Source organism: Manis pentadactyla, chromosome 6 (assembly GCF_030020395.1).
Source record: "Manis pentadactyla isolate mManPen7 chromosome 6, mManPen7.hap1, whole genome shotgun sequence".
Lineage (NCBI taxonomy): Eukaryota > Metazoa > Chordata > Mammalia > Pholidota > Manidae > Manis > Manis pentadactyla.
In genome coordinates this window covers 56,868,620-56,895,413 of record NC_080024.1, presented here as the reverse complement: position 1 = coordinate 56,895,413, position 26,794 = coordinate 56,868,620, and the positions used below count along the sequence as shown (strand labels likewise).

Below are 26,794 nucleotides of genomic sequence, written 5' to 3'. Positions count from 1 at the left end.
CCATGATCCTTCCCTCTGATGGTTCTCAAAATATCCCCAAACTCGGTCTCTGTGAGTCTCTTTCGATTCTCAAAGGAAGTCTTAACAAAACAGGATTTCCACTTGATGCACTCTCAGCTTTTTCTCCTTTATTTTTTTGCAGTGGCAATCCCTGGGATTCTCCTTCTCAGCTATGTTAACTGTAGTGTAGTTTTCCTTAAAGCAGTTTCTGAGGGAAAAATTTTACATGACCATAACCATGTAGTTTTCCTTAAAGCAGTTTCTGAGGGAAAAATTCTACATGCTCCAGAAAATGAGAATTCTCTTAGGGCAGAGAAAGAGCAAATCAGGGGGTGGTGTTTTTGGTGTATAATATAAATGAACATTTTATTTTTAGCTTTTACAATAATTTTGTTAAGCATCACTGCAGCATTTAGTAAGAGGCATCCGTAGTTACATTTTTCCTCCATCCTGGTTCTATCTAATGTCAATAGATCATTAACTTTTACTTTTTGCAAGTTCCTTCCTCTATTTGTGAGTGTATTTCACAATTTGCCTTTGAAAGTAACTCATTATTTAGTTTTCACCACCCAAGAGGTCACTTTTCTCCTGAAGAATTGTGGTACTGAGGTGAAGAGGCATGCTCCTGAGATGAGAGTTGCCAGATTTAGCAAATTTGTATTTTAGATAGGCAACAAATATTCTTTTTGTATAAGTATGTCCCAAATATCACATACTTAGGCTATGCACAGTATCATACTGAAAATTATTAAAATATTATAAATGAATATAAATATAAAATTAAATTTAGGAATAAAATAAATAAATAGTAATAAAATAAATATGACTAAATACAATTTATGAGTATAAAAATTATTCATTGTTTATCTGAAATTCAACTTTAATTGGGTGTTTTATATTTTACCTGGCAGTGTTCTCTAAGCTTGGATTTTGGATCCCACAGAGACCAGAGCTGGACTGTGTCTGGGTTAGCAGCACATTTTTTACCTTAGCCAGTAAGTGGAAGGGTAGTCTTTTCTCACTAGAAAAGCACAGGAAGGGGTATTAGTTCAAATATGTATATCCCCTCAGGGTTGAGCTACTTTGCTATCTCAGAATCAGAGTGGGTGATAAGATATATCTGTTTGACAGTGTTTTATAAATCATTGCTTAAAGCTACTCACACTTCTTTTGGAGGCATGCATTCTAATTAACTGCTATTCTTTTATACATCCTCCCTGAGGTGATTTTTTAAAAAAAATCTTACTCTATAAATCTAATCAGCAAATTCTTGGGTCTATTTAAATATTGACATTTAAAATTTTCTGATGATTGCGGTAAGAGGTAATAAGGTAGGGGATGATATAAGAGAAATGAGATATAATTGCCATTGAGTCCATAAAAGTAAAAAACTCCAAGATGTTAAACTTAAACATAATTCCCTCAGAAGATGGTCGATAAACCATGTTTGAAGTTCCAAAGCTGAGTGTAACCAGTGTTGATTAGAGCTCCAATGAGTCATGTAAAAAACCCCAAATTCTGAGTGTCAAACTGGATTCCTAATAGATTCTAAAATGAACCTGATTATAAGCCTAGAATATTCAGATCAACAATTTGCAAATAGTTGGGTAAACTCTTTGGTAGAGGAAGTCTGTTGTCATGTATCACAGCTACAGTATCATCTACTGGCCTTACCTTGTTAGAAGTGAGAATTTTAAAAAAATTGACATGGTTTGGGCTTAAGGTTGGGGAAGAAGGGATCTTAACAGCTTTGTTACCTCTCCCCTCAAAGTTCAATAACAAAGTAGTAGAATAAAGATGGCCACATCTTTATCGTTACTTTTCTATACATTCAAAAATGAATTACTTCCTTCTCCTTGGAACTGGACTGGCCTTACTGAATTGCTTGATCAATAGAATGCAGGATATGTGAGAGGCTGAGAGTTTTGTGACAATTACATAAGAAGCCTTTTGACTTCTGCTCAGGCCTCTTGCACTCTCTGGGAGCCCTGAGCTATGTAATTCCCTGAGACCACATTGCTGCTGAGGCCATATGTAGGCCCTCTGGAAGACTTCCAGTAGAGTTCAGCCTTCCAGCCATCTCTGTCTAGGCAGACCTAGGAGTGAAGCCATGGTGTGCCTCCAGACCAACGTCCCTACTTATCAGGGGGATAGAACAACCCAGTCAAACCCTGCTAGAATTCCTGACCCCTAAAATTGTGATATAATAAAATAGCTTATTTTAAGCCACTAAGTTTTGCAGTTAGGCAGCAATAGATAGCCAGAACAGACAGCGAGGTACTGATCTGTACACTTAAAAGCAGAACAAGGTGGAAGAAAAGGATGGGCGGATTAGAACACAAAAGGGGAGGAATGGAATAAAATTCTCTAAAAAGAGATCACAATTACCATGGACATGAAGTAAATATGGTCTAGGGAATTAGAAGACCCACAGCAAGTTTTAAAAAAATCAGAATCAAAGTTTAGCAGGCTCCCACTGTGATTTGGGGTCACACTCACAACTTTAGCCAACTTCTTAGAGATTCAGAGGGAAAGCAGCAGTATAATCTCACCTCATGCGGATGCTGTAAACAGTAATGAATAAACATGACAAATAAATATGCTGCAAATAAGAGCTGAAAATGTTAAATATGTAAGAAGGCAGTCTTTGCATCTACTGAAAATCTTTCATCAGATGATTTCAAATTGGAGGTGTCTCAGGAAAAAATAACTTTGAAAATACAGATTTTTACTTTCTGTACTTTTATTGAAAAGATACATTTAAAAAAATACACAGACATTTTACCATTTACAGATCGCAGATAGAGATGCTCTGAAATTGTTCACTCTATTGTGTTGTTTTATGATACCTTTTCCCCTGATGCCACAAACATTCCAGTCTTGTTGATATCAGCTTAGAAAAGGGGGCACAGGAGCATGACCTGCAACATATCCAGTGAACAGAAAGACAAATTGTTCAATTATAAATTTTTTAAATCTCCTGTACATTATTGCATTAGGGAGCCACAAAATTATGTAGCATCATTACAAATGAAAACAGGTTAAAAATAAAGAAGATAATTACATAGAAATACATGGATTCATTGTCTTCTTGCAGAATGCACAAGAGGTGCAAAAATGTGCAATTTAGGAAGCTCTTTTTCTGTTTGTATACATTTGCTTAGCAACTCAAGCTGGTGAGGAAGCTACAAAATAAGTTAAACAAAAATAGCAAACAAGTAGTAATTATAGCTGTTATATGGCTTTCTATTTCATTTAAATATCACCAAAGAAAATGTGAAATAAAGAAAATACATTATCTTTTGTTCTCTTAAAGAGAAAATTCAAAGCTATTTTGCTTCCTAACATTTACACAGCAACTAAAAATGTTTTATTCAGACAAGAGATACAGATCTAGTACTACACAGGATACAACAGTACTTGGGTCTAAAACAGTACACAATCCCTGTCAACAATAGTACACCAAAAAGAAAACAATGTGATCAGTTGGTGAGATGGTATCCACAAGTAAGCACTTGTGTTCATCTATTTTTGTTCCACACTAGAATGTGCCCAGTTGGATTCCAGAGTTATTTACAGACGTGTGAGGAAGACCGTAGTTTTCAAGTCTGTCAGGAAAATATTCCCTATTATTTCTAAGCCAGATCACACCCATGGGAAAAGAGTCAGAGAGTGCTGTATGTATGTGTGTGTATATATATATTTCTGACCAAGACATTTGCAAGAAACCAAGTATCTCAGATACACAAACTGAATGGCGTAGGGCAGGGGGCGGGAAGAGGAAGATAAAGCCTGTGCCGCTCAGATTCCTAAGTCATGAAAGCGGTCCCTAGGAGCACTCTGGATCTAGCGGTGGGATGGTCTTTGGAGACGGGCCCGGTGGTGCACTGCTGCATTTTGTGGCGGGGTGGGGGCGCTGCGCCACAAAGTGCCTGACCTGCCGAATCCTTCTGCTTCCACCTTCTGGGCGGGCAGGCGTTAGTAGGGCGCGAAGAGAATGGAGGCGGGCGTGGCGCGGAGGGGCCCGTGGCCGGGCCGCAGCAGCGCGGGAGGTAGGGCTGCGGCCTGGAAGAGCGAGGCCGACGGCCGCGGCGGCAGCGACAGCGCCGAGGACACGGCCGCCGCCGCCAGGGGCGACGACAGGAAGGCCGGGGCCAAAGGCTTCATCATATCTTTCTGGAATGCAAGTTTTGCCTAGTGGGAGGAGAAAACCAGGGATGGGGTGGGGAGAGTGTTTCGAATTAGCGCCACAGCTACACTTTCATAAGCAAAACGCCGACATCTGTAAGTCAAATTTAAAACATCTTTACTCTCAGAAGTCAAGACATGACTTATTTTCACAAAGCTGGTTTCAGAGGCTCTGGGCACACCTTTACTCTGATTTGTTTCCACTTCAAGTCTTTTCTGGAGGTCTTTGCCCTTGGCCGCTAGGACATGGGGAAGCCTCGCTGCATAGATACTGAAGCTATTTTGCTCTGCTGCTCATAAAGAAAAAACAAACTTACCCAGAAAGTTTCCTGCTTAGATAATGGAGCTCAATTCAAAATTCTGACTTGTCTTCAACCACAGTGCCGTGCAGCCTTCAGAGGTTTTATTTGAAAGTCTGCATAACCCTTCACTTCTCTTTGACCCGTGAAGAGTCATGAAAGCAAAGTTTACACCTTTCTCTCTGGCCTTTTTTTGAGCGTTCCTTGAAAAACTGCAGCTAACTCAAATTTCTGTCGTTGAGAATGATTATAAGTGTGAGAAATTCTCTTTCCTTAAAGGAATCCCAAGGTGGAATCTTCCTGTAAAGAAATCAATCTTTAATTTCTCTTTTGCAATCAGGAAGAATTTTGCAAGCTGGATTTGCTTAATGAAGGTTAACACCTGCTTGCAGCACTAGAGGGAGGCTTTGGAGAAGCTGGAAGGTAGTCTCAGCCTTGCCTCTAGCTGGCCAGTCCTGGCTTCACTCTCAGAACTGCGCCACACTGGGCACAGTCCCATGGCGATTATGAAATCCATCCATCTGGGTATTTCATTTATTGTGAAGCCCCTGGGTATTTTTTGCAAAGAAACTGAAAACAGCACACATTGAAAGCAGGTACAACAGGCTGATTACTAATATGCTTGCTGGACATGGAAAGAGCACTACAAATACCTGCTTATTTTCTGGCACTAGAGAAAGAAAGAGACAGAGAGAGTGCCAGAAAGGAGGAGGATATTAACTGGATGGATTTTTGTTCTAGGAAAGCAATCCCTTCTCACACGTTAAACAAATGCAAGGATTCCTCAGCCATTCCCTGTCCTTGTTCCCAACCCTTTACTTTTCTTTATATGCTTAAGAAGGTAGTCTTTTGAAAAGGTCTGGTATAGAGTAAGGTAAGAACTCTTACAGAAGTTCATTTATTTTTCTCTAAGAAAGCTTCCTTCAAGGTGTCATAGAGCAGGGGCTAAGTAGTTCACTCTAAAACTTCAGTCTATGAGGGCTGTTTCAATTCAAAACCTTCAGGAACAATTAGTTCCTAGGCAGTCCTTATCCACAGTCCCTGCTGAGTCAGCAAAGCTGCCCCACAAAACGCGAGCAGGCAGGCAAGGGGAACTTACTGCTAAAATGCTTGGGCTCCGCTGGAGTTTGTTGTAAGGGCTGTATTTCGGCTTCAATGGTTTCCCTGCAACTCGATCCTTATGCCTTCGGCTAGAAATGTGCTGAAAAAAGTTTGATGCATTAGCTGTATCTAAATGTGAGTTTTATTCCATGTAAAATATATTTCCTAGATAAAGGTAGCTGGTTGCTCCATTCCTGGTTCTATGTCCATAGTTTCAGGTGGTGTGGGTAGGATCACCATGCTCTCTAAATTAAGATTGGCTCCCCAGTCAATTTTAACTCCTCACTCCCGCCCCTCTCTCTGTAGGGCTTCTCTGGCTTTGCCTGACACTACTGCTATGACTGATGAGTCTGTCTCCCTAACTAGATTTGGGGTGCTGGAAGACACACTGAATATCTCACTCATCTTCCAGAAGTTCCTGCTTGACTGTAAGCTCCAGATGACCGCTGTGCTCATCTGTCTGTAACACTTAGCTTGGAATCTGCTATATAGTAATAGTAGGTGTGCAAATATTTGGTACTTTTTCTTTCCCTTAGCACCTGTATGTGATATATTGTATGCATCCTATAAAGGTTAGTAGATTTAACTGTGAGCGCAGTGAGAACCATTACATACATTAGGAGATACACAGTCAAGAGGTGACCCAAACAATAGTGAATGCTAATCCAGGATACATTACCTGTTTGAGTTGAATTTCTGAATTAACATGAACATCACAAATTTCACAATGAAATGTCTTGTTCTGTAGTCCTGACCCCTTACTGCCATTCTGCATCTTTAATCTTGATCCAGGTCTAGGATAGGACTTGATTGGACCAGCCCCATTACGAGCTTCAACCATGGTCTTGTGTTTAGATCCTAGGACAGAAAGAGACATATATTAAAGAGCTATTTCAGAACTATATGAATAGTTCTTTATTTTCTTACCCTTGAGACCTTTATCTTTAGGGTGAATTTCCCACAGCTTTTTTTTTCAAATGACCATTTTAATGCTGATTATAAGTTTAACACATTTTCATTGTAAAAGCTGGGGAAACGTGAGTATATAATAAAGAAAAAATGGAAAATATAGAGAAGCATCAGAAAATAAAGATTACCTACATTTTTACCACCTAGACATAATCACTGTTTTAATTTTAGTGTATTTTTTCTCAGGTTCTATTTTTTGGGTATACTAAAAAATATATTTTTCAAAATTGGGATCAGATTAATTAAATATCTTGACAATTTCACATGTTAAATTATACACACATTTTCTTATAATTGGATTTTACTGGATGAGTAATATATTCTATCATATTGGGTTACTATAATTTATTCAGCAATTCCCTACTGAGGGACTTTTAGGTTGTTTCCATTTTTTTTCTAAGTGTGTTGCAGTGAACACTGTGCCTACATATTTGTCTCTATCTCTGTCACTTCACCATAATGAGTTTTGGGAAAGATAAAATGCTTTAGAGAAAATAATGAACACAAGTTTTGTCTCCAACCCAGTTTTGCCTTTCTGTTTCCAAAGTTGTTATATCACGTTTCTTAAAATCACTCCTTTGAATAAAAAAAATCAAGAAGACATTGAACAAACCTAATGTTTGAACAACAAAAGATAGTGTATTCTGATGAGAAAAGTTGGGGTTTGTTCTAGACATTATTTAAATTCAAACAATAGCTGCTAACCTGTGTTGTGTGCCTCCAGCTGTGACAGGGAGTTCACAGCCACTTTGCATAGGGAACAATAAAGTAATTTTTTGGCTTTTTCTTCTTCTGATTCAGAAACAGTCTCTGGAGCTCCATTTGTGCTCTTGGAGGGAGAAGTGGCAGCTCCAGATGGCAGGGGTGTGGGACCAGATTTGAGGAGAAATGAGCCACCTTCACAGCTTGATGGCTGACAGGAACTGCTGATTTTTAACTTGTCTTTATCTTCTAAGAGAGACACAGAGAGATAGTATAGTATGAAAGACTCATATATGATATAAACATAGGTAAATTGACATTAAGGAATTAAAAATAGAAATTTGATTTCTATATGTAGTTTTACTCCGGCACAGATTTTAAAGTTCATTGAGCTTGACTGACAAAGAACTCCATGCCATCCATCAGTTTTCACATCAGGTCACCCCAAGATCATAATGACTCATGAAAAATGACTTTGTTCTCCCTCTTGCAGCAGGTAACTTTCTGTCTGAGATCCTTGAGTATAAATTATGCTCCAGGGAAACTTTAATATATAGAAAAACCAGCCTCCTTCCAATACATTACATGATATGATGGTAACATGAAATAAGTCAGGAGGCAATGGTAGTTTTGTTTGACTATTCGTATTTTAATTATGACATGACTATAAAGTTAAAATTCAATTTTTATGCTGTTAAAATTTGAACTTTGGAGTATTGGGGTAGAGGTGAGGGAAGAAACATGGTTAATTTTGGTTATGATTAGTGAAGATATTGCTGCTCTTTGAATGGCAATGCAATTTTTCAAAATATGAGATGCAAAAATTCCATTCATTATACTTATTAATTACTGCTTGTCTAAATCACAAGTTTTAAATGATGACATTAACCAATAAGCACAACATGAAGATTAGCCAAATCATTTACAGACATCTTGGCATTTCAATCATGTAGCTACTAAATGCTTATAATCCTCAAGGCCCATGTGCAGGCTATAAGACAGGACAGAGTGACTTGAACAGAATCTAACTCTTCAGGGTTCATTTGCTATTCAGGACAGGCTCTGTTCACTGGCTCTTTTGGGAAAGAAACTGCAACTACTTAGGCAACAGCAAAATCCATCACATGTTTAATCCAAGTAGAGCTGGTGCTCTTAGAAAATGAAGTTAGATATGCTGATAAACTCTCATTAAGAGAAAGGGAATTAAAACTGAAAACTTATTTGTTAATTGCCCCAGCTAATTTGGAACTGTGTACCATGGGCCTGGGTGACTGTGAGTGAAGGAGCAACTAGGGGAACAGCAACATGATAATGTGTGTCTGTTCTGCATATGGGGCACACCAAAAGTTTCACACACATCAAAAATGATGGGTGGCCATATTTCTACTTAATTGATTTAGGGATCAACAGTTAATTTCCATCCCTTTAACTTCACTGATCCATCCAGGTCAAGACTAGACATAGCAGGGATTGTACAGGTGAATTCCAAGCCTGGGTGGTGTTTGGAATAAAGGAACACTCAGATCCCTTTTTATCCTTGGGTTCCACAATCTTTTCAGCGAGTTTATTAAAACTTCAGGATGCCATGAAGTATGATGGAAAAGATTTTAGGTTTTTACTAAGACGACCTCCATGGTATGAGAGAAGGAAATAAAATCATTCTTCCTAAATGATAATAGTAAGAAAATTAGATTGAAGAATATTTCAGGCCTGGAACTCTCTTATCTATAAGGATCCTTCAGATTGAATTTGCAATATTATAGAACTCACAAAGTAGTGAAATAATTCAGTAATTTAATATTTGCCCTTATGGAATTATGCAGTTTCTTGTGATGGAAATGTAAGTTACTGCATAGCAAAACCTTTCCTTGCTTCAAGCATTTCATAAAACATTTCATATAAACTTGACCTAAAGAATCTGACCTGTTTTATTTACTCACTCATTCTCTCTTATTCATACTACTGTTTTAGAGTCCTTTATATTGATTTCCCTCATATAGTCTTACATTTATATAGACAGTTTATGAAGTGCTATCACTTACATTATCTTATTATCTCTTACAACAAACTTGTGAAATATGTAAGGGCAAAATGATTATTCCTATCTTAAAGAAGAGGAAACTAAGGCTCATTAAAATTAAATAATGTCCCACAGATTAGTATGTGCATTAATGAGCATATTTTTTCTAACTGTTCATTGTGTAGTATATTAATCTTCCAGAACAAAGAGGGGACTTCTATGGCATTAATGTTACAAAAGGCATGCAACAGTCACCTGGAGATAGGAAAAAGCTGTTGCTTTGTTTTAGAATTACAGTTTAGCTTTAGTGTATTGTGGGGAAGTTGGGGTTCCTATGGCCAGGATCCTCACTAAACTTAAACCACCTGATGATGTAACTGGCCTGTTGTTAGGCTATCACTTCCACACCTTTAGTCAATAAGCTATTATTGCACTGTATAGAGAGCTCAGCCCAGTGCTCTGGCCAGGCAGAGACGCTCGTGCTCAACCTACTGCTGGGAGAACAAGCCGGGTAATAAACCCTTTCATCCCAAAGAAATGTTCTACTGTCATTTCTTTGGTCACAGTGAATCCATAGACAACTTGCCCGGGGCTGAAACCCATTGGCAAGACAATCGGTGAAAGTTGGCAGGGTTCATTGTTGACCTAGGAAAAAGACAGGTTGCCTTATGGGAGGGGTGCTTCAGAGGGCTGCCCCTATGAATGGGGAGACAGTGGATTGTCCCCCAGTGGGTATGTCATCTGAGTTAGCTTGCCTCCTAGAGGACTGGGCCCCACCCCAGGGCTGGAGGCAAGTGGAGGTGACACCTGAGGCAGTAGGGGTGGCCCTTGGTATAGTAAGTATGTCTTTTGAGAGACAGAGTGCCTGTGAGGCAGTGGGGACTGTGGGTTGGCTGCTTCACACAGTATTAAAAAAGCCTACAGAAGAGAAGGACCTGCTCCTGAAAAACACCCAAGAAATGGCGGCATGAGAACGTGAGCTGCAAACTTCTGTGGATTCCCTGAAGAAGGAAATGGCATTGATGTGAGAGGAGGCAGCAGGAGAATGCCAGCAGCAAGGTGCCATTGGAGAGGTAAGATTCCTTACAGAACGAGACGGCAGCACTGCCAGGTGCTCTGTAGGAGGAAAAGGCCATCAAGGAAAAAGATGAACTCCTGAGGGAAGCACAGGGGAAGGTGACATGAGAACACCAGCTGTGAAGCATTGAGATGAAGGTAAAAGAGCTGCTGAAGACTGAGCTGGCATTGCTGTGAGGCACAGTAGAAAAGGTAAAGGTTGTTAGCAGAGGAGGCACTTGGAGGAGGAGAGAGAAAGGTGCCACCAGCCCCAGAAATGGAGGAGCTGGGGAAGGATGAAGGGGTGGTGCCAGAGGCCTTGACTCCTCCTGTATTGAAAGCATGCCCAGTGGTAGTAAAGAAAATAGAGACCCAGCAGCTGAAAGTTCCCCAAGGAGAGGAGCAGCCCCCTCACCAGGTCGTGGAGCACTCTATGGTCTGCCCCTGTACTCAGGCTGAGCTGGTGGATTTGGGCTCCCGGTTTAGGCAGAAGCCCTCGGAGTCAATATCAGCTTGGCTCCTGCGTCTGTGGGACTTAGGGGTGGATGGAATTGTTCTGCCGGGATCAGAGATGGGACAGCTGTCTTCCCTGACAGTGCAGCCTGCCTTGAGGCAGCAATTACAAAATGCACATCAGACCCCAGGGTGTCACCCCCTCCTCGATTGGCTTATGGCTGCACTTTGTGCTGTGTGTTCCAATCCAGGTGATCTACCATCCTCTCCTGTTATAAGGCAGATGTATGCTGAGCTCCAACAGGTGCTACGAGAGGTAGGCATAAGAAATGCCATCTATAGTCCAGAGAATTATGGCCCAGATGAAGAGATTTTCACTACTGGGATGAGAAATACTGTGCTCCACTTGGTTCCCACATCCTTCTTTGGGTCTCTAGTGGCCATTCTTTCCCCTCACTTAGGGCAGCCCATAAGCGAGGTGACACATACAGTAGCAGACTTAGGAGAGGCTGAAGCAATGAGAACCCAGAAAGAAATAAGACCTGTTACTCACAGGAAGAATTTACAGGGCCCCACGCAGGTTACGATGACCCTGTTGTGGGTTGATTTAATATAGGCAGGAGCAGATGGAAGGAAATTAGATGGAAAGTCAAATAGGATCTTACTAGAACTATGGCAACAGCTGAAACCAGAGCAGCAGTTCCAGCCATTAAGACCAAAGAGGCAGAGGTCAGAGACAGAGCCATGAATCCAGCCTATGTGTTTGCAAGACTTCCTGCTGGAGAGTGAGCCAACCTCACTTGAGCCCACACAGGAAGATGATTGCGGAACATGGTTTAACTGAGGGGAAGGTCGAAGTATCTGCCTTGAGGGACCAGAGGCCACATGTTAAAATAGCAGAACCCATCACTGGAATGGCCCTGATAAAGATAATAACCATCTATCCCATCTTGGGGTGGGTACGAGACTGGACTCAAAAGCCAAGAAGTGGTCTTGTACAAACACCCACACTGGCTAAGTGGGGTGCTTACCTACAGCAGTGTAGTGCCCTCTCTAGTAGCCCCTTAAGTGAAGAACTCCAACGCTTATTGGGGCTGGTGACATAAACTAGTGAAAAGCAGGAAGAACTTGCTTTTGAACCATTAGTAGCAGAGAGTCCCTATTGGGAGGGAAGAGCCCCTATACCCAAAGATGCATGGTACACAGAAAGCTCCAGCCATGGGAAACCCCCAAAATGAAGGGCCATAGCTTTCTATCCTAAGACTGAGACAATATGGATGGAAGATGGTGAGGGGAAGAGCAGCCAATGGGCAGAATTGTGGGCTGTGTGGCTTGTGATCAGCCAGAAGCCCTCCCCTATAGTTGTCTGCACTGACAGCTGGGCTGTCTATCAGGGTTTGACCCTGTGGTTACCAACCTGGTACCATGCCAACTGGCTGGTTGGTCACCGACCCCTTTGAGGGCAAGAATTTTGGCAATACTTATGGGCCTGTGTTCAGACTAAAATAATTACAGTATACCATGTGACAGGTCATTTGCCACTGGCATCCCCAGGAAATGATGAAACAGATAAATTGGACCAGATATATTGTTTAGAAGGAAAGCCTGCCTCTGATGCAGCCCAATGGTTATGTCAGCATTTGTTGCATGTGGGGCAAAAGACAATGTGGGCTGTAGCCCATTGGTGGGGCTTGCCTTTGACCTTTGAAGAAGTTAGAGCCTGGCAGGAGTCTGTTGTGTGCTCCAAAAGGGACTTAAACTGAGTTCCACAGCAACACGGAACAGTAGCTAAGGGGCCTATACCCCTCGTCAGGTAGCAGATATACTATATTGGGCCTCTACCTGTGTCAGCAGGATACCAGCATGCCATGACTGGTGTGGACACAGCTACTGGACTTCTCGTTGCTTTTCCTACCCATTGTGAAGACCAGCAGATGACCAAAAGAGGCCTGGAGTGTCTCTTTGCTGCCTATGGCTGACCACAGGTAATTGAGAATGATCAGGGCACCTGATTTTACTGGACATAGACTGCAAGAATGGGTGTGACAGCTGGGAATCAAATGGAAGTTTCATGTGCCATACAATCCTACCACAGCAGGCATGATAGAGAGGCACAATGGTCTGTTAAAATCCAGACTAAAGTCAGATACCGGTAGTCTGCAGGGACGGTCAGTCTGCTTATGGACCGTGCTACAGCACTTGAACAAGAGACCCCGAAAGGGAGCTCTGAGCCCCATAGACATGTTAACACATATGGCTGCCTCCACTATACAACTGCAAGTACAAACCAAGGAAGAACCACTGAAGCCGAGGTTCGGACACCAGAATAACATCTTGCTTCCAGCACCAACTGCACTGAACCCTGGAGACTCCACTGAGTGGACGTGGACTTGGACCTTTCGACACATGGACCAACAATGGCTGGCTCTCCTGGCACCTTGGGGACAGGGCCTGGAAGCTGGCCTCCTGTGTTATTGCTGGAATAATGGCAGAGTGGCCCCTAAAGGTCACAGTAATATATCCTGAATGACCAGAAGGTAGGAGCATCTTACCGGGGAGTTTTGTTTTATCATTGTGGCCAGTGCATGCACCTCCAGTAGCACTATAGACCCTTCATTAACCCCCATGGGGAAAGGAGTAAAAGTATCGTATACTAGACTTGGACAGGACCCCCTTCCTGCTACAGTCCTATCTGAGGACCACTCTCTTGCATGCATCCTACCTGATGGATAGGATTTGCCTATGTTGGTGTCATTAAAACATGTATCTTATTGCCCCTAAGATCTTTGTGGATTGGGAACTTCCTCTGGCTTGAGGATTATTATAATTTTTGCTACCTGTATCAAAATCTTGTTGTATCTTAATTTTTGTTATTATCTCTAAGTTGTTATCCTCTGTTGCTGTTGTGGAATCTGGTTACAGTGCTCCAGCTTTCTCGCACAGGGACCATAGTGGAAGATTGAGAGCATGTAGATTGTAAGGCGAGAATCCTGGAGGAGTGGAGTGTGGGGAAGTTGGGGTTCCTAAGGCCAGGATCCTCACTGAACTGAAACCACCTGATGATGTAACTGGCCTGTTGCTAGGCTACCACTTCCACACCTTTAGGCAATAAGCTGTTACTGCACTATATAGAGTGATCGGCCCAGTGCTCTGGGTGGAGGCAGAGGTGCTAGTGCTTGATGCCGGGAGAACAAGCTGGGTAATAAATCCTTTCACCCCAAAGAACATTTTGCTGTCAATTTCTTTGGTCACATTGAATCCATAGAGAACTTGCCCAGGGCTGAAACCCATTGGCAAGATATTCATATTTGCCTTAAATGAAAATATCTATCTTATCCAACAATCACCCAATTCAGGTTACGTTAAGAAGATGGACAAATTTATATCTTTTTCTCTATATCTTTAAGAAAAATGAAAGAGATTTCCTGTCCATATCTTTTTTTCAAAAGAGGTCACTTATTCATTAACAAATGCATATTAACAATATGCTAATTGCTGACAATGTGCTAGACAGTGAAGAGAATAGCAAATAAAGTAGGTATAGACTTTAAGAAAGTATTCATTTAGCAAGGGAGATGAGACAGTCATTCAGAGATCTCTAATTTATGACAGGAACTTGTAAGAGGAATGGGTGGATAAAGCAGGAAATGATTACTGCTGGTTAGAAAGAGACATTTTTGAGAAAGGTGATATTTTCACCAGGTTTTGAAGGTCAGAGTTAGATTAAAAATAGGATAGGGTGAAAAGGAGTGGGCAGTGGTTGTAAGTGGAAATAGGAGGAAATGCTTAGGGGCTTGCTTATTTAACACCTGCTAGCTGAGCATAGGTGACAGCAACAGGTGTAATGGGAGAAAGTATTGTAAAGGTGGGTTGAATCAGAAAGCAGAAAATATCTTAAAACTACTGAAATAGGTACTAAGGGAAGCCATTTCCCTTTTTAAAAATATTAAGCTATATGGTATGTTTAATGTTTACATGAACTATGTTTTAGTTTTAATCTTCTAGATAGGCCAGCATCTCAATCTTTGATAATATTAGGAATGAATTTTGACTTTGGAAATGTGGAAATGGTTCCATCATATTCAGGGGATTCTGCCACTGAATTGATACCAGCTATGATAAAACAGATCCTAAAATCAGGAAAGTCACTGATGCAATAATGTCTTTAAATTGTGACATTCTTCCTGGATATGTAAATTTATAAGCTTCAAAACCTAATTTCATTATTTCTCATTTTAATTGCTTGATATTTTTTCTCAGAATCCATTATATTATTTCTCTTTCCTTACTGGCATTTTTAAAGCCTCCTTATTTTGTGTATTTGGAAGTTTAATTAATGCCTTGTTTATTCTGTTGCTTTTAATAAAGATGCATGTCATCTGGAACCTCTGGTTAATATGAATTCCATGTTCAAGTATTCCCTCACCTGATGTTAATTAGCAGGTCTTCTGACTGTCTTCATTATTTCCTGATTACTCAAACACCTTTTTTTAAGGTTTTATCCTACAGGATTTTGAAGCAGAATTTGCTTAGCTACCTCAGAATTACCCTTTGTAACAAATATCCATAATTGATGTATCCAAGTGAATTTAATTCTTCAAAGTTGTCTCCTTGGAAGATTCCACATTGATTCACATATTTTCCAAAGCTCTCTTATCTATATAGAAACATCTTATTGAGAGGCAGACAACTCTGACCCAGGTTCAGTTCTTTGGGGAGCTGGTCACACAAAAATGAGCCCTTTCTGCAAAGCATGTAGTTTTTCTACCCTCATTCCTGGCACACATGTAGTCTGTCTCCTCACCCTATACAAGCAGTTCCTTCCCTGTCTATGATAGCAGTGCACAGCCTTGTTCGGCTGGCTGCTGCTGGACTTCCACCCTGTTCGTAAATCCCAATAAACCCTCATGTCTCATATGTCATCTCTGGACCTTTCCTTCTCTCTCTCGAGCCCTTTCCCGTTGCAGCTCACATACCTGGGCATGTGATCAGACTTGTGATCACACATATGCTAGCACAGAAAATGAAAAAAACATACCAGAAATTTTGCAAGCAGTCTTCAGAAATTAATCCTGTGGATTAACTGGAAGACTCATGTCCATATTTAGGTCTTAATTTTAAAAGCAATCAAAATAATATTCTAACTACATTGTAGATCTCATACTCTGAAGTAGAACTTGGAAGTTATAATCGAAGTTTTATGATTCTACTGATAAGGTTTACTTTTAAGTTTAATGTTATTAATATGTTTTTCTAACCAGATTTCAATGGATTAATAACAGCTATGTATTTTATATAATCAATTATGCTCAATGTTGAAAATAAAGTCAAACAAAAATTTTTTAAAAATTAAAAATCACCCATAATTCCATTATCTAAAATAAGAGTTGGCGGACCCTGTAAAGCACCAGATGGTACATACATTAAGCTTTGTGGGCCGTACTGTTTCTGTTGCAACTACTAACCTTTGCTAGTATAGCAGGAAAGTAGTACCAAGCATGGCTGTGATCCAGTAAAGCTCTTATTTACAAAAAATAGGCAGCAGGCTAAATGTAGCACATATGTAGTAGTTTGCTGACCCTTGACCTAGAATGATTTTATTTTGATATTTATTACTCCACACTATTTTTAATGCAATAGTGTATGTGAATAGATGAACATACTGTAACTAACTTCTCATTTAGCAATTCATCAAGAACATCTTTTGATGTCAGTAAATGTAGAATTGGATCATGATTTACAACAACAAATGGGGAGACTTACTTATATGAATGTACTATGATTTATTCAACTAATTGTCTTCTGCTATTTGGGTTATTTCTGGCTTGCACTTTTACTAATGTTAAAAAGATACTGAATGGGATTTCTGTTGCCTCAGAACGAAGGACATGATCCCAAACTGAAAACAGTTTGACATCAACTATCTCAGCATCTTTGAGAGATGAAGATGTCCTCAAGGAATTCCCAGACCCACACCTATAGCTTTTATAGGAGGTGGTTGAACTTATCCTGCTACCCATCTCCCTGGACCACATGAGGACTAGAGGGCTCACGGGTGTTGTGAGTTCCTGGCCTGGTTGGCTGCATCTGGATCCAGCCAAATGAGTAGAGCTGGAAGTACATGTAAGAAGGGACACTGGCATTTCATCTTCTTGTTAGATGCCTTCTGATCTTAGTGATCTGCCCCTCATACCAGGTGACCTAGGAGAAAGGAAGGTTGGAGAGAGACGGGGCTGGACCAAGAAAGGGTCCATCTCATTTTGGTATGTTAAGGTTAAATGAGTTTTCTTCTCGTGAATAGGGCATCTTGAAAGGCAGCCAGCCTTGAGCCATGTTATTAGTACCCAACATAAGAAGGCTGGTCACCAGGACCCTGGCATAAAGAGGCTGAGGAGTGGACCTCTGGTGACAGGAGTTGAGGAAGGACTGGAAGAACCACATGAAGACCTTACATGTGGTCCTCAAGAGAGACATCTGGACACCTGCCACTCAGAGGGCAACAACGATTGTCACTTAAGTACAAAAACATTGGCCCTCTCGAATTCCCCTTCTATTGCTACCAATTGGAAAGGGCAAGAACCAGAAATGATATGATGAGAAAGAAAGAGCAGATGATGACCCTTTTCATGGACTAACCTGAGCAGGAAGAAGGGAGTATTCAGTTGGATAGAGCCTAGAGTTTCAGATAAGACCAGACTTTCTGATATCTGACAATGTTTTCGAAAATGAGAAAGGGAGATTCAACAGAGAATATAGGCAATCATGTTTGTACTCCACTGAGTTCATATATTCAATAAACCAGTTATACAAATAGCATTGTGTAGAGACATCTCTGTATGCTTGTTTGAAATTTCCTCCGGACCTAAACTTTGAAAAGGAATAGCTGGGACAAAGAACATGTATATTTTTGAGCTTGTGAGGCACATTGCCAAATTGCCCCCAGAATCATTATATAAATTAATACTCTTAGAGATCTGTAAGGATTGCTGGCTTCCCTGTACCTTTATCAGCCTAATTATACATTATCTCTGCCAATCTGACAGATGAAATACAGTATCTCATTGTTAATTTGATTTTCATTTCTTTTAATATTGAAGAGGTTGAATATTTTTTCATAAGATTAATGGTGATTTGTGTTTCAAAGTAATTTTTAAAAATCCTTAATTCTGAAAGGGAACATAACTCTTGAACTAAATGCATTTTTGGGAGTTAAAACATTTACCCTTAAAAAGAAGTAAACTTTACCATGACAACAAGTTTCTTTTTATACATAACTAGTAATGTTAAGTTATTGGAAGCATAGTTCTTAGAAGCTGAATTCAGAGGCTCAATCACTATTTGGGGAAGTCTGCGTTTATGCAGGGCAAAAAATTGGCCTAAAAGCTGCTCCAGGTAGTTATATCTTACAGTGATAGTAAAAGTAACAATAATAATCATAAATCAGCAGCTGACACTACCTGAATACTCACCATAGATCAAGCACTATGTTAAGAACTTATATTCATTATCCCACTTATTTTTCATATATTGTAATGAGGTAGACACTGTACCTATCTATACCTTTTAATTTCTTTTTTATTGATGTCTAACATATACTGTAAGGTACATAAAGCTTAATGATATTTATACATATGTATACATTTGTGTAAATGCAAGATCTGATATGTAGAATATATAAAGTATAAGGTTTTGATGTATATAGATGTATCCACAGCTCTAGTTCAAGTTGTATTCCTTGAACTCCCACTCAGTTGATGCTCCCATTCCCTTAAAGGCAACCACTGTTCTCACCTCTATCAACTTAGATCAGTTTTGTCTATTTCTGAACTTTATATAAACAGAATCATACTATATATGGTTTTTGTGTCTGGCTTTAACATTATGGCTGAGAGTCATCCATGTTGTACATAGAAGTTAACATTATGACTGAGATTCATCCATTTGTACATAGAGTTTGTTTTTCTGTAATGGCTGTATGGTATTCCACTATAGACTGCCACAATTTGTTTATTTTGCTGGTGGCGAATATTTGGAATATTTTCAGTTTTTGGCTATTTTGGATAATGCTACTATATAGTTAACATTCTTATACATGTTCTTAGTAGACATGAATACATATTTATGTTAAATATATACACATGGGAGTAAAACTGCTAGACCTTAAGCTTTAGTAGATTCTGTTTCCTGAAATGATTGTACTGATTTATATTTACAACAGCAATGTCCCCACATCCTTTCCAGCACATGGTATCAGGTGTTATCAGCCCTTTTGCGTTTAGCTGTTATGGTGGAGGTGTGGTATATCTTCTTTTGTGAAGTGCTTGGTCAAATATTTCACTCATTTTTAAAAACTGGATTCTCACCTTTTTTCTTATCATTTTTATAGGAATTCTTTATATAGCCCAAAAGGAGTCCTTAGTTAGATGAATGTGTTACAGATCATCTCCCAGGTGGTGGCATGCTTCTTTCTCTCTCAATATTGTTTTATGATAACTACAATTGTTTAAAAAGGAAAAAACAACCAAGACTTTATATAGGTTAAGTAACTTGCCCATAGTCATTCAAATAATAAATGGTAGGGCCTGGGTGCACATACAGGCTTCTGAATCCTGAGCCCGTGCTTCTTACTGCTCTAAGAATGCTTGACCTCAATAATACCTTCTCAAAAGCCTGACATTGTTGAAGAAAGGTGAGTGGATGGTAGTATCTATATATCTTAGTTAAATGATGCTGCATGAAGCAAGCACATAATAGGAAAACTTGCTGAGAACCAGATAAATCTTTTTTAATACTGTTTTTTTTAAAGGTTGCAACTTTGCATGTAACCTAAGAAAGCAAATGACAGCAGCTTTTAAAAATACATTTAGAGCAAAAGTTTGCTTAGGTATTGTTTTCTCTGAGTTTTCAGGTCCTGGCTAATTTCCCAGCAGAATTAATGGACACCCAGAAGAAGGTCTCTGATTGCCTATGTGAAGTAAAAATTTCCTTGCATTTTTGATTTTTGATAACATCTGTCTTGATTTATCAAGTTGGACAAACTAAAACTTCTAGGAGGTATCATGTTCTGCCTCCGAGAAATGGCAAAGATTTACAAATTACAATAGGAGAGGGGAAGAGGAGATAGAGCATCTCTATATACTGCTTGGTGATTGTGTAAAGTAGTATAACATTCTGAAACATATATAAAGTTCATACCATTTCACAAGTAAGTTCCCTCTAGGAATATATCCTAAGGAAATAATTAACCATCCATCTATCCATCCAGCACATCTAGCAAGTAATTATGGAGTACCTACTATGTGCTATACACTATTCTAGGCTCTAAAGTTAGAGGTGAGAAAGACATCCTCTTTGGCTCAATGGAATTAATTACTAGTGGGGGAGACAGAAAAGTATGTATGTTATACAGATATATATACAAGTATATAAAAATATGTTTATATTATATATATATTTCTATGAACAAACATAAAATTGTACATGAAGAATTTATAAAATTATATATAATTATAACTATATACATGGTTTCATAGTGATAAGTGTGCTAAGAGGAAAAATAAAGCAGGGCATGGTTCAAGCTTATCTGAAGAGGTGCTACTTGACAGATGCCTGCATGAAATAATAGGAATGCTCAGAAGAAGAACATTCCAGGAAGAAAGAATAGCAAGTGCAAAACTCTTGAAGTGAAACAAGAAAGAATAAGAATGTGAATGAAGGGAGGTGAATGCAGGCTGTGAGGTGGAGCTGACCAGGGGCCAGATTGCATGCAGTCTGGTAGAGGCTGAGAGAAATTCAGATGTAATCTAAGAGTGATTACTGAGTGGGGTAGAGAAGTGATCTGAGTCATGCTTTCATACGATCTTTTAACTGATGTGTGGAGAACAGACTGTGAAAGTGAAACACATTCAATTAGGAGACTACTGTAGCCACCCATGAGAGACAGAGTGTTGCTTGGGCCAATAAGCAGAGAATTGAGCAGTAGTTTCAGGATATATTTGCAGGTAGAAATGACTAGGCTACTGACTGATTAGGTTTGGGATATAGAGAAAGAGCAGTCAAGGATCCTCACTATGGTTTTGGTGTGAATAGTTGGTCAGCAGTGGGTGGTGCCATTTACTGAGATTAGAGAGAATGGTATTTAGGATGCTGGCCCCTCAGGCAGGAAAATATGGTTATTACTGGTTCCATCCCTGACTGGTTAACCTTAAGCAAGTGACTTAAGTTATTGGTACCTTAGTCCATACATGTGCAAAATACTGCCATTTTCTCTTTGGGCTTTAAACACCAAGGCTGTAAATGTGAAGCAAGGACTTCAGGTGGAAGATACTGTGGCCTAAGCTCAAATGACTCATAGTTAATGCTAATGAGTTCAAGGTCATGGGAGCTGTTCCATATGCAGGGGCTGTGTATATCTTAAGCCATGCCATTTGTCATTGAGGACAGAAAAAAAAATGTCGACCAGTCTTTACAAGCAAATTACCACAACTGGACAATCCTGGCTCACACCACATGCCTTAAAACAATGATTTTAATTTTTAATTTGGGGGGTGGGGCAATATTATTCACTTACATATTATTTTTATATCATTTTGATTTTAAAAAACTAAAATTTTGGATAGCATTTAAATATGTCTATTTTGCTTTCAATGAAAATGTAAAATTTCTCTGCTTACACTGCAGTCACTTACCACTTGTCAAAAAGAGTCTTTGAAGAACTATGAGCCTTGCTCATTGATACCTACTAATGTCTTTCCAAGACAAGCCTTCCAGATAGCAAAGTTCCCCCAAAACTTGAGAAAAGTGCTCAGGGAACCAAGGCTACAATTTCAACAGAAAGATACTTTGTGCTTTCCGAGGTCACGGAAGGATACCACTTGTCAGTTTTTACACTTAAAATTTCCTTCTTATATTTAATATTGCACTAAAAAGAATGAGGCAACAGAAGCATGCAGTACTGCTGGTCATACTCTTTCCTATTCACAAGCACCTTGTCCAACTCTCAGTATTATTCCATAAAACAAGGCCATATGGCCATATTACTGCTTAACATTTATTAAGCCAAGTTAGCTCACTGTGATGAGGAATTCTGAAATCATCCTCTTCTGCTTTATCTCACCACTTTCTGAATAATAAGAAATGAATGGGTGTCAGAGTACCTACTCCTTACCAGTTGTGCAGACTTGTGAGAAATGAAGCTGAAAAGCCCATGGGGCTCCACACCAGACAAAAAAACACTTCAGACCTGTCTGTTTGCCAGCTGGTAAGCCGCAGAAGGCTTCTTAAGGCTTGGGTCCTTTGTCCCCTCCTTATGTAAACAGCTGACACAATACAAGTGGCAGAAACCATCCAACAATGACAGGTATTTTAAAGGTTACAGTAAAACTCCATTAAGACAGTTAATCGCTTTGAAAAAAAAAAGCAGCACATGAGCTGCAAGAGGAACAAGCCAATTTGGTACCTGGGAGTTCTTGGCAAAACAAAGAATGATAAGCGATGTAGAGATGCTGGAGAATCACTATATTGGTGGATGCATGAAGAAATGGGTGTTAATTTGTAGTATAAGAGAATGCATCAGTCTAAAGCAGGAAGAAAGGACCAACATTGCAAATACAAATCAGATACAACAGTCAGTTTACCTCCTTTTACTTAGTAGTTTTCCTGAAAGGTGACATGTAAACAAATGTTGGGAAATTTAGTAATGATTTGAAATCATTATTTAAAAGATTTTTTTTGAAAGCACAGCTTTCTTGGCAATGCAATAAATATATACACTTATTTTAAAATTCTGTAACCTTATAAATTCGATTTGCTTCAATTAGGAACATAAACAGGGAAAAGTTATATACCTGGGGAACAGGTCAATAAATCAGATGAGAAACTGGGAGAGCAGTGATTCTATAAGGGGAATAATATACACAGTCAGGCGGCTTCAATTTATTCTTTATTGTAAGGTCCCTACTAATACTGCAAACCTCTCATTAGCAAGTGACTGACATCCTCTTTCTTAGAGAAATGGGAAAGCTGGGTGAGATTAGCCCAGATATTATAATTCCTCATCTGAATTTACTTTCTTTACATCTCTGATGAAAAGCTATGTGTTTCCACCTGGACTTTCAATCTTTTAAATATTTTCTCTCTTCCCTGTAGCTCTGACAACCTTCTTGCAAAGGGGCCCGTTCCTTCTGTGTACACAGTGCTGAAACTTCCATGTTCCAAAAGTCACTCCTTGACTTGGTTCACTCCTGGAGCTTTCCACTTATCTTCTTTATGTGCTGAACTTGAAGTAGTCATCTGAAGTGGCTCTTTCCAGGTCCTCTCTTCCTGCCCATCCTAATCCTTCTGCAAAAGCCAGTGATCTCTCTTCAGCATTCTCTGCATTAGGCACAAGCTCCCTCTTGAAAAGCTTTTCCTCCTTGATGTCCACAATCCTGCCACTACCTGGTTCTCTTTTCAGCCTCTACAACAGCTCATTCTGGGCTCACTTTACCAGCTCCTATTCTTCTGCCTGCTCCTAAGTTTTGGTGTTCCTCAAGGCCACACTCTTCTCTTCTTGGAGGTGACATGATCTAATTCACTCCAGTGACTTCCTCCACAATATTATCTAGATTCCTACATGAATGGGTAAATCTCTATCTTCCTCACAGGTTCAATACTTTTTCCCCCTGATAGTCTGTGGGTCATCTATTTCTGTATGTTTCTTGGCTATTTCAAACTCAAACATGCCTGGTACCAAATGGATGAATCCACATAGCGGCCCATCCACATAGTTCCCAAATCAATTAATGACATTACTATGAGTAGGACCGAATTGTCAGCAATGACTCTTGAATTCTTCCCTCTCTTATCTTCTATATTTACTGAATGACCAAAGTTTATTGATCTATCTTCTAAATATCTCTTCTGTTAGCTGTGTTCCATACAGCAGACATTTATTCAGCATTTACTATGTGCTACTGCTTTATATTAGGGCCTCATCTACTCTCTCTCTGGACTACTATGAAACTTCTTTACAGATCTTCTAGAATCTGAGCCCACCTCTCTCTTCCTTTCCTTCTCTATGCTCTTATAATCCTCTTCCAATAATTATATGTTGATCTTACATTACCTATACATATTTTTTCACATTTGAAATGTTTACCAGGATAAAGAGATTCTTGAGTCCTGGAACAATGTCTTAACTTCATTTTTGTGCCCAATGTACAGAAAATTATAGATGGGCAATAAATTTTTCAAATAAAGAACATTTAATTCAATGTACTGCTTTCTAGCCTCACAAGTCAAAATACTAGAAAAATTCACTGTTAACAGCTGAATCATAAGTAGAGAAATATGGATAGGACAGATAAATACATATCAGCTGTAGATTATGTAAAAACTTTTATCATTGTTGCCAAAGATATATATAAGCAAAAAATATTTAATATCATTTGAAACAATTCTGTTAAGAATGGATCTCCTTGAGTTGTACTAGGACAGAATTATAACAGGAAACATTTTCCTTTGTGAAAGGTTCAATATTTTGATGTTTGATAAAATGAAAAAAATCTATGGATTTCATTATCTCCTTTATTAGGAATCCTACACCAACTTACATATAAGCAATAAGCACATGCCTCTGCCAGAAAATCTAAAGCACATGTGAAAACCAAAGTATAGCCAGTATTCTATGCAACAAAACTGATGTCCTGGTCTCTGGCAAGGTTTCCCTGGGAACTATGGGTGTTCTGTTTGGAGATTCCTAAGAAGTTTGTGACTCATGTTGGCAATGTTTTAAGCAATCAGTAACAAATTACATCATACTATCTTCATCTGAGTTATCAACAATTACATGGTTGTTGATATATCTATGCAATAATGTCCTTTAAAAAATTCCAAGTACTATAACCTGTGGAGTTATTTAGTTTCCCCCACCCTTTTAGGTACTGATGTCCATCACTGAGAGTGGTGTTATGCAGGCTTTGTGTCTTAGTGATGACACCACTCACAAGCAACCTGCATCCCCAAGTCACAGAACATCTATGCCAGGTGGCCTGACTGACCCAGCACACTGGGCAATCTTTAGTCAACCAGTTAGGCTTCCTCCAACTAGATGCTTCATTTAGACTTGATCTATTCTGAGTGTCCCCAAGGGTTACTCAGCACAGAATAGTATAGACAGGTTTATCTCACAATACCTACTAGTTAGCTGACATGCTTTATTAGTCACAGGACTTCCTGTTGGAAAATGTCTGACCCAAAGCCCCACTTGAGAGTGAACTGCTGTGCCTCCTTTGGAAAATGGGAAGAGTTCTCTATATGGCTTATGTCATTTTGCAGAGGTGGAAAACAAAGCAGGGCTTCTTTGAGAAGCCCTTACGTGAGAGGGGCTCTTCTACTTACATGAGAAGCCCAGAAACACCAAGAAACCAAAGACAAGCACAGATTAAAGCTAGTTTTTGAATTCCCAGAGCTAAAAAATATTGTACACTGAGCCAGTCTGATGCTGGTGGGCCCTTCACATCAAATGCCTCCGGCTAAATGCCAGAAGCCCTGTTTCTTCAAGCATGGTTGATCACTGTGAAGCTTGCTAATTCCTAATTAACTATGTTTATGCCTACTTTTCATATCTTGGCCTTTAGATTAATCCTGGATGCAAGGAAAATTGTCTATAAATTAAAGTGACTCTTCACTGAATCAGGATCTATATGTCCTTACCTTAAAAAAGCAAAAAAGCTTATTTTTAAGTAACTAAGAACCCATGAAAGTCAGGTGACTAACTTTATAAATTCAAAACAGGTCCTGTACTGCAATCTTCCACCAGGCTACAATCCTGATTTAGGACATCTCTGCTCTTTGCATTTGAAAGCCTATGTCAATCAGTCTCTGGCCCTGCAGTGATTTTGCAGTCCAGTGAAATGACAGCCATGGCCCTCCTTCTCTGAGTTCTGCATGACAAATGCCTTGTTGTCCCTTGTGACACTTGGTTGGGGAGCAGAAACTGCCAATCTCACACTCAGATTAAAAAGTGGCATCTCCAAATATCTCCATGTTGAAAGCAGGCAGCCCAAACTTTGTCAAAAAGCTGGCACTGATGTTAGTGAACTTGTCACTTTTCTAAGTGCACACAAAAGAGGGCTTGTTTGCTAGAGACTGAATCTAATGAACAACTTTCTCCTGTCTTATGTAGTTTTCCAGCCATTTGACTTGTACAGTAGAGAAATCATATTTCAGCTTCTTCAGGTTGAAAAATTGCCCCTTTCCTGATTTGTCACTAAGAAATGTGAAACAGTTATTTCTGAGGCAGCTTTATTATGGAAAATAGAATAAGTAACTCTTGTCACTCAAATTCTGGCCCTCAGGGAGGGGGGCCAGTAACATTCAAAAGCCTGGAGTAAGACTAAAAACTAATTTTCTAGGTGGAATGAGGAGCAGGGTCTTTTTTCTTCTAAATGAATAGACCTTTACAGAAGCAATGGATTCACAAGGTACAAGGAAAACAATTGAATTGGTCCTTGCACCTTCTTCCGCCATGCAGGGTTTAGGGGTTAACCGGGGCGCTCCAGGCAGGGTGAAGCATGCACTGATAATGAAGAGGGCAGCCTGAGGGGTCCTCAGGAGTCTCAATCTTTCTTCTAAAAAATGTTATCTTATTTTTAATAGAGTAAAACAAAAAACTCACTGTCAGCAATCAAACTTGTGGCCTTCGGCTGCTCCAGAGAGACAGATAAGGGCTATCATTCTTGATGAACCTAACTGGCTACTGCCTGCCTTAAGGAGACCATGCAGACACTGAGAAGATGAACTGCCCAGGCATAAAAAAGCTACCAGTCCTTTAAAAACATGTTGCTAAAAGCCAGTCATACTTTCACATTTCAAATCTAGCACTTGTGCCTAAATTCAATCTGCAGCTTTATTACAAGTTGTCAAAACCAGCTTTATATTTAAGACCTATAGGTTGCTGGAGAACGTCTGTTGGCTATAGAATGTCTCTTTAAAAAGTGATATTAATTCAAGGCCAAAGGGGTTT

At 39.5% G+C, this 26,794-nt stretch overlaps 1 protein-coding gene across 11 annotated transcripts in view; it reads right to left on the bottom strand.

Annotated features, from left to right (window-relative positions):
• Window positions 1-2,721: 2,721 nt before the first annotated feature.
• ZNF385B (zinc finger protein 385B) overlaps window positions 2,722-26,794 on the bottom strand; it is a 427,842-nt gene continuing 403,769 nt past the window's right edge. For 10 of the 11 annotated variants that reach the window (XM_057503828.1, XM_036879434.2, XM_036879435.2 and 7 more), the window contains 4 exons: window positions 7,263-7,508; window positions 6,268-6,446; window positions 5,587-5,688; window positions 2,722-4,194 (listed from right to left, as the gene is read on the bottom strand). In XM_057503828.1, the coding sequence (XP_057359811.1) occupies window positions 3,979-4,194; window positions 5,587-5,688; window positions 6,268-6,446; window positions 7,263-7,508 (743 nt within the window). In that variant the 3' untranslated portion in view covers window positions 2,722-3,978. The remainder of the gene's footprint in view (window positions 4,195-5,586; window positions 5,689-6,267; window positions 6,447-7,262; window positions 7,509-26,794) is intronic. The other variant, XM_036879436.2, reaches the window with a different exon arrangement.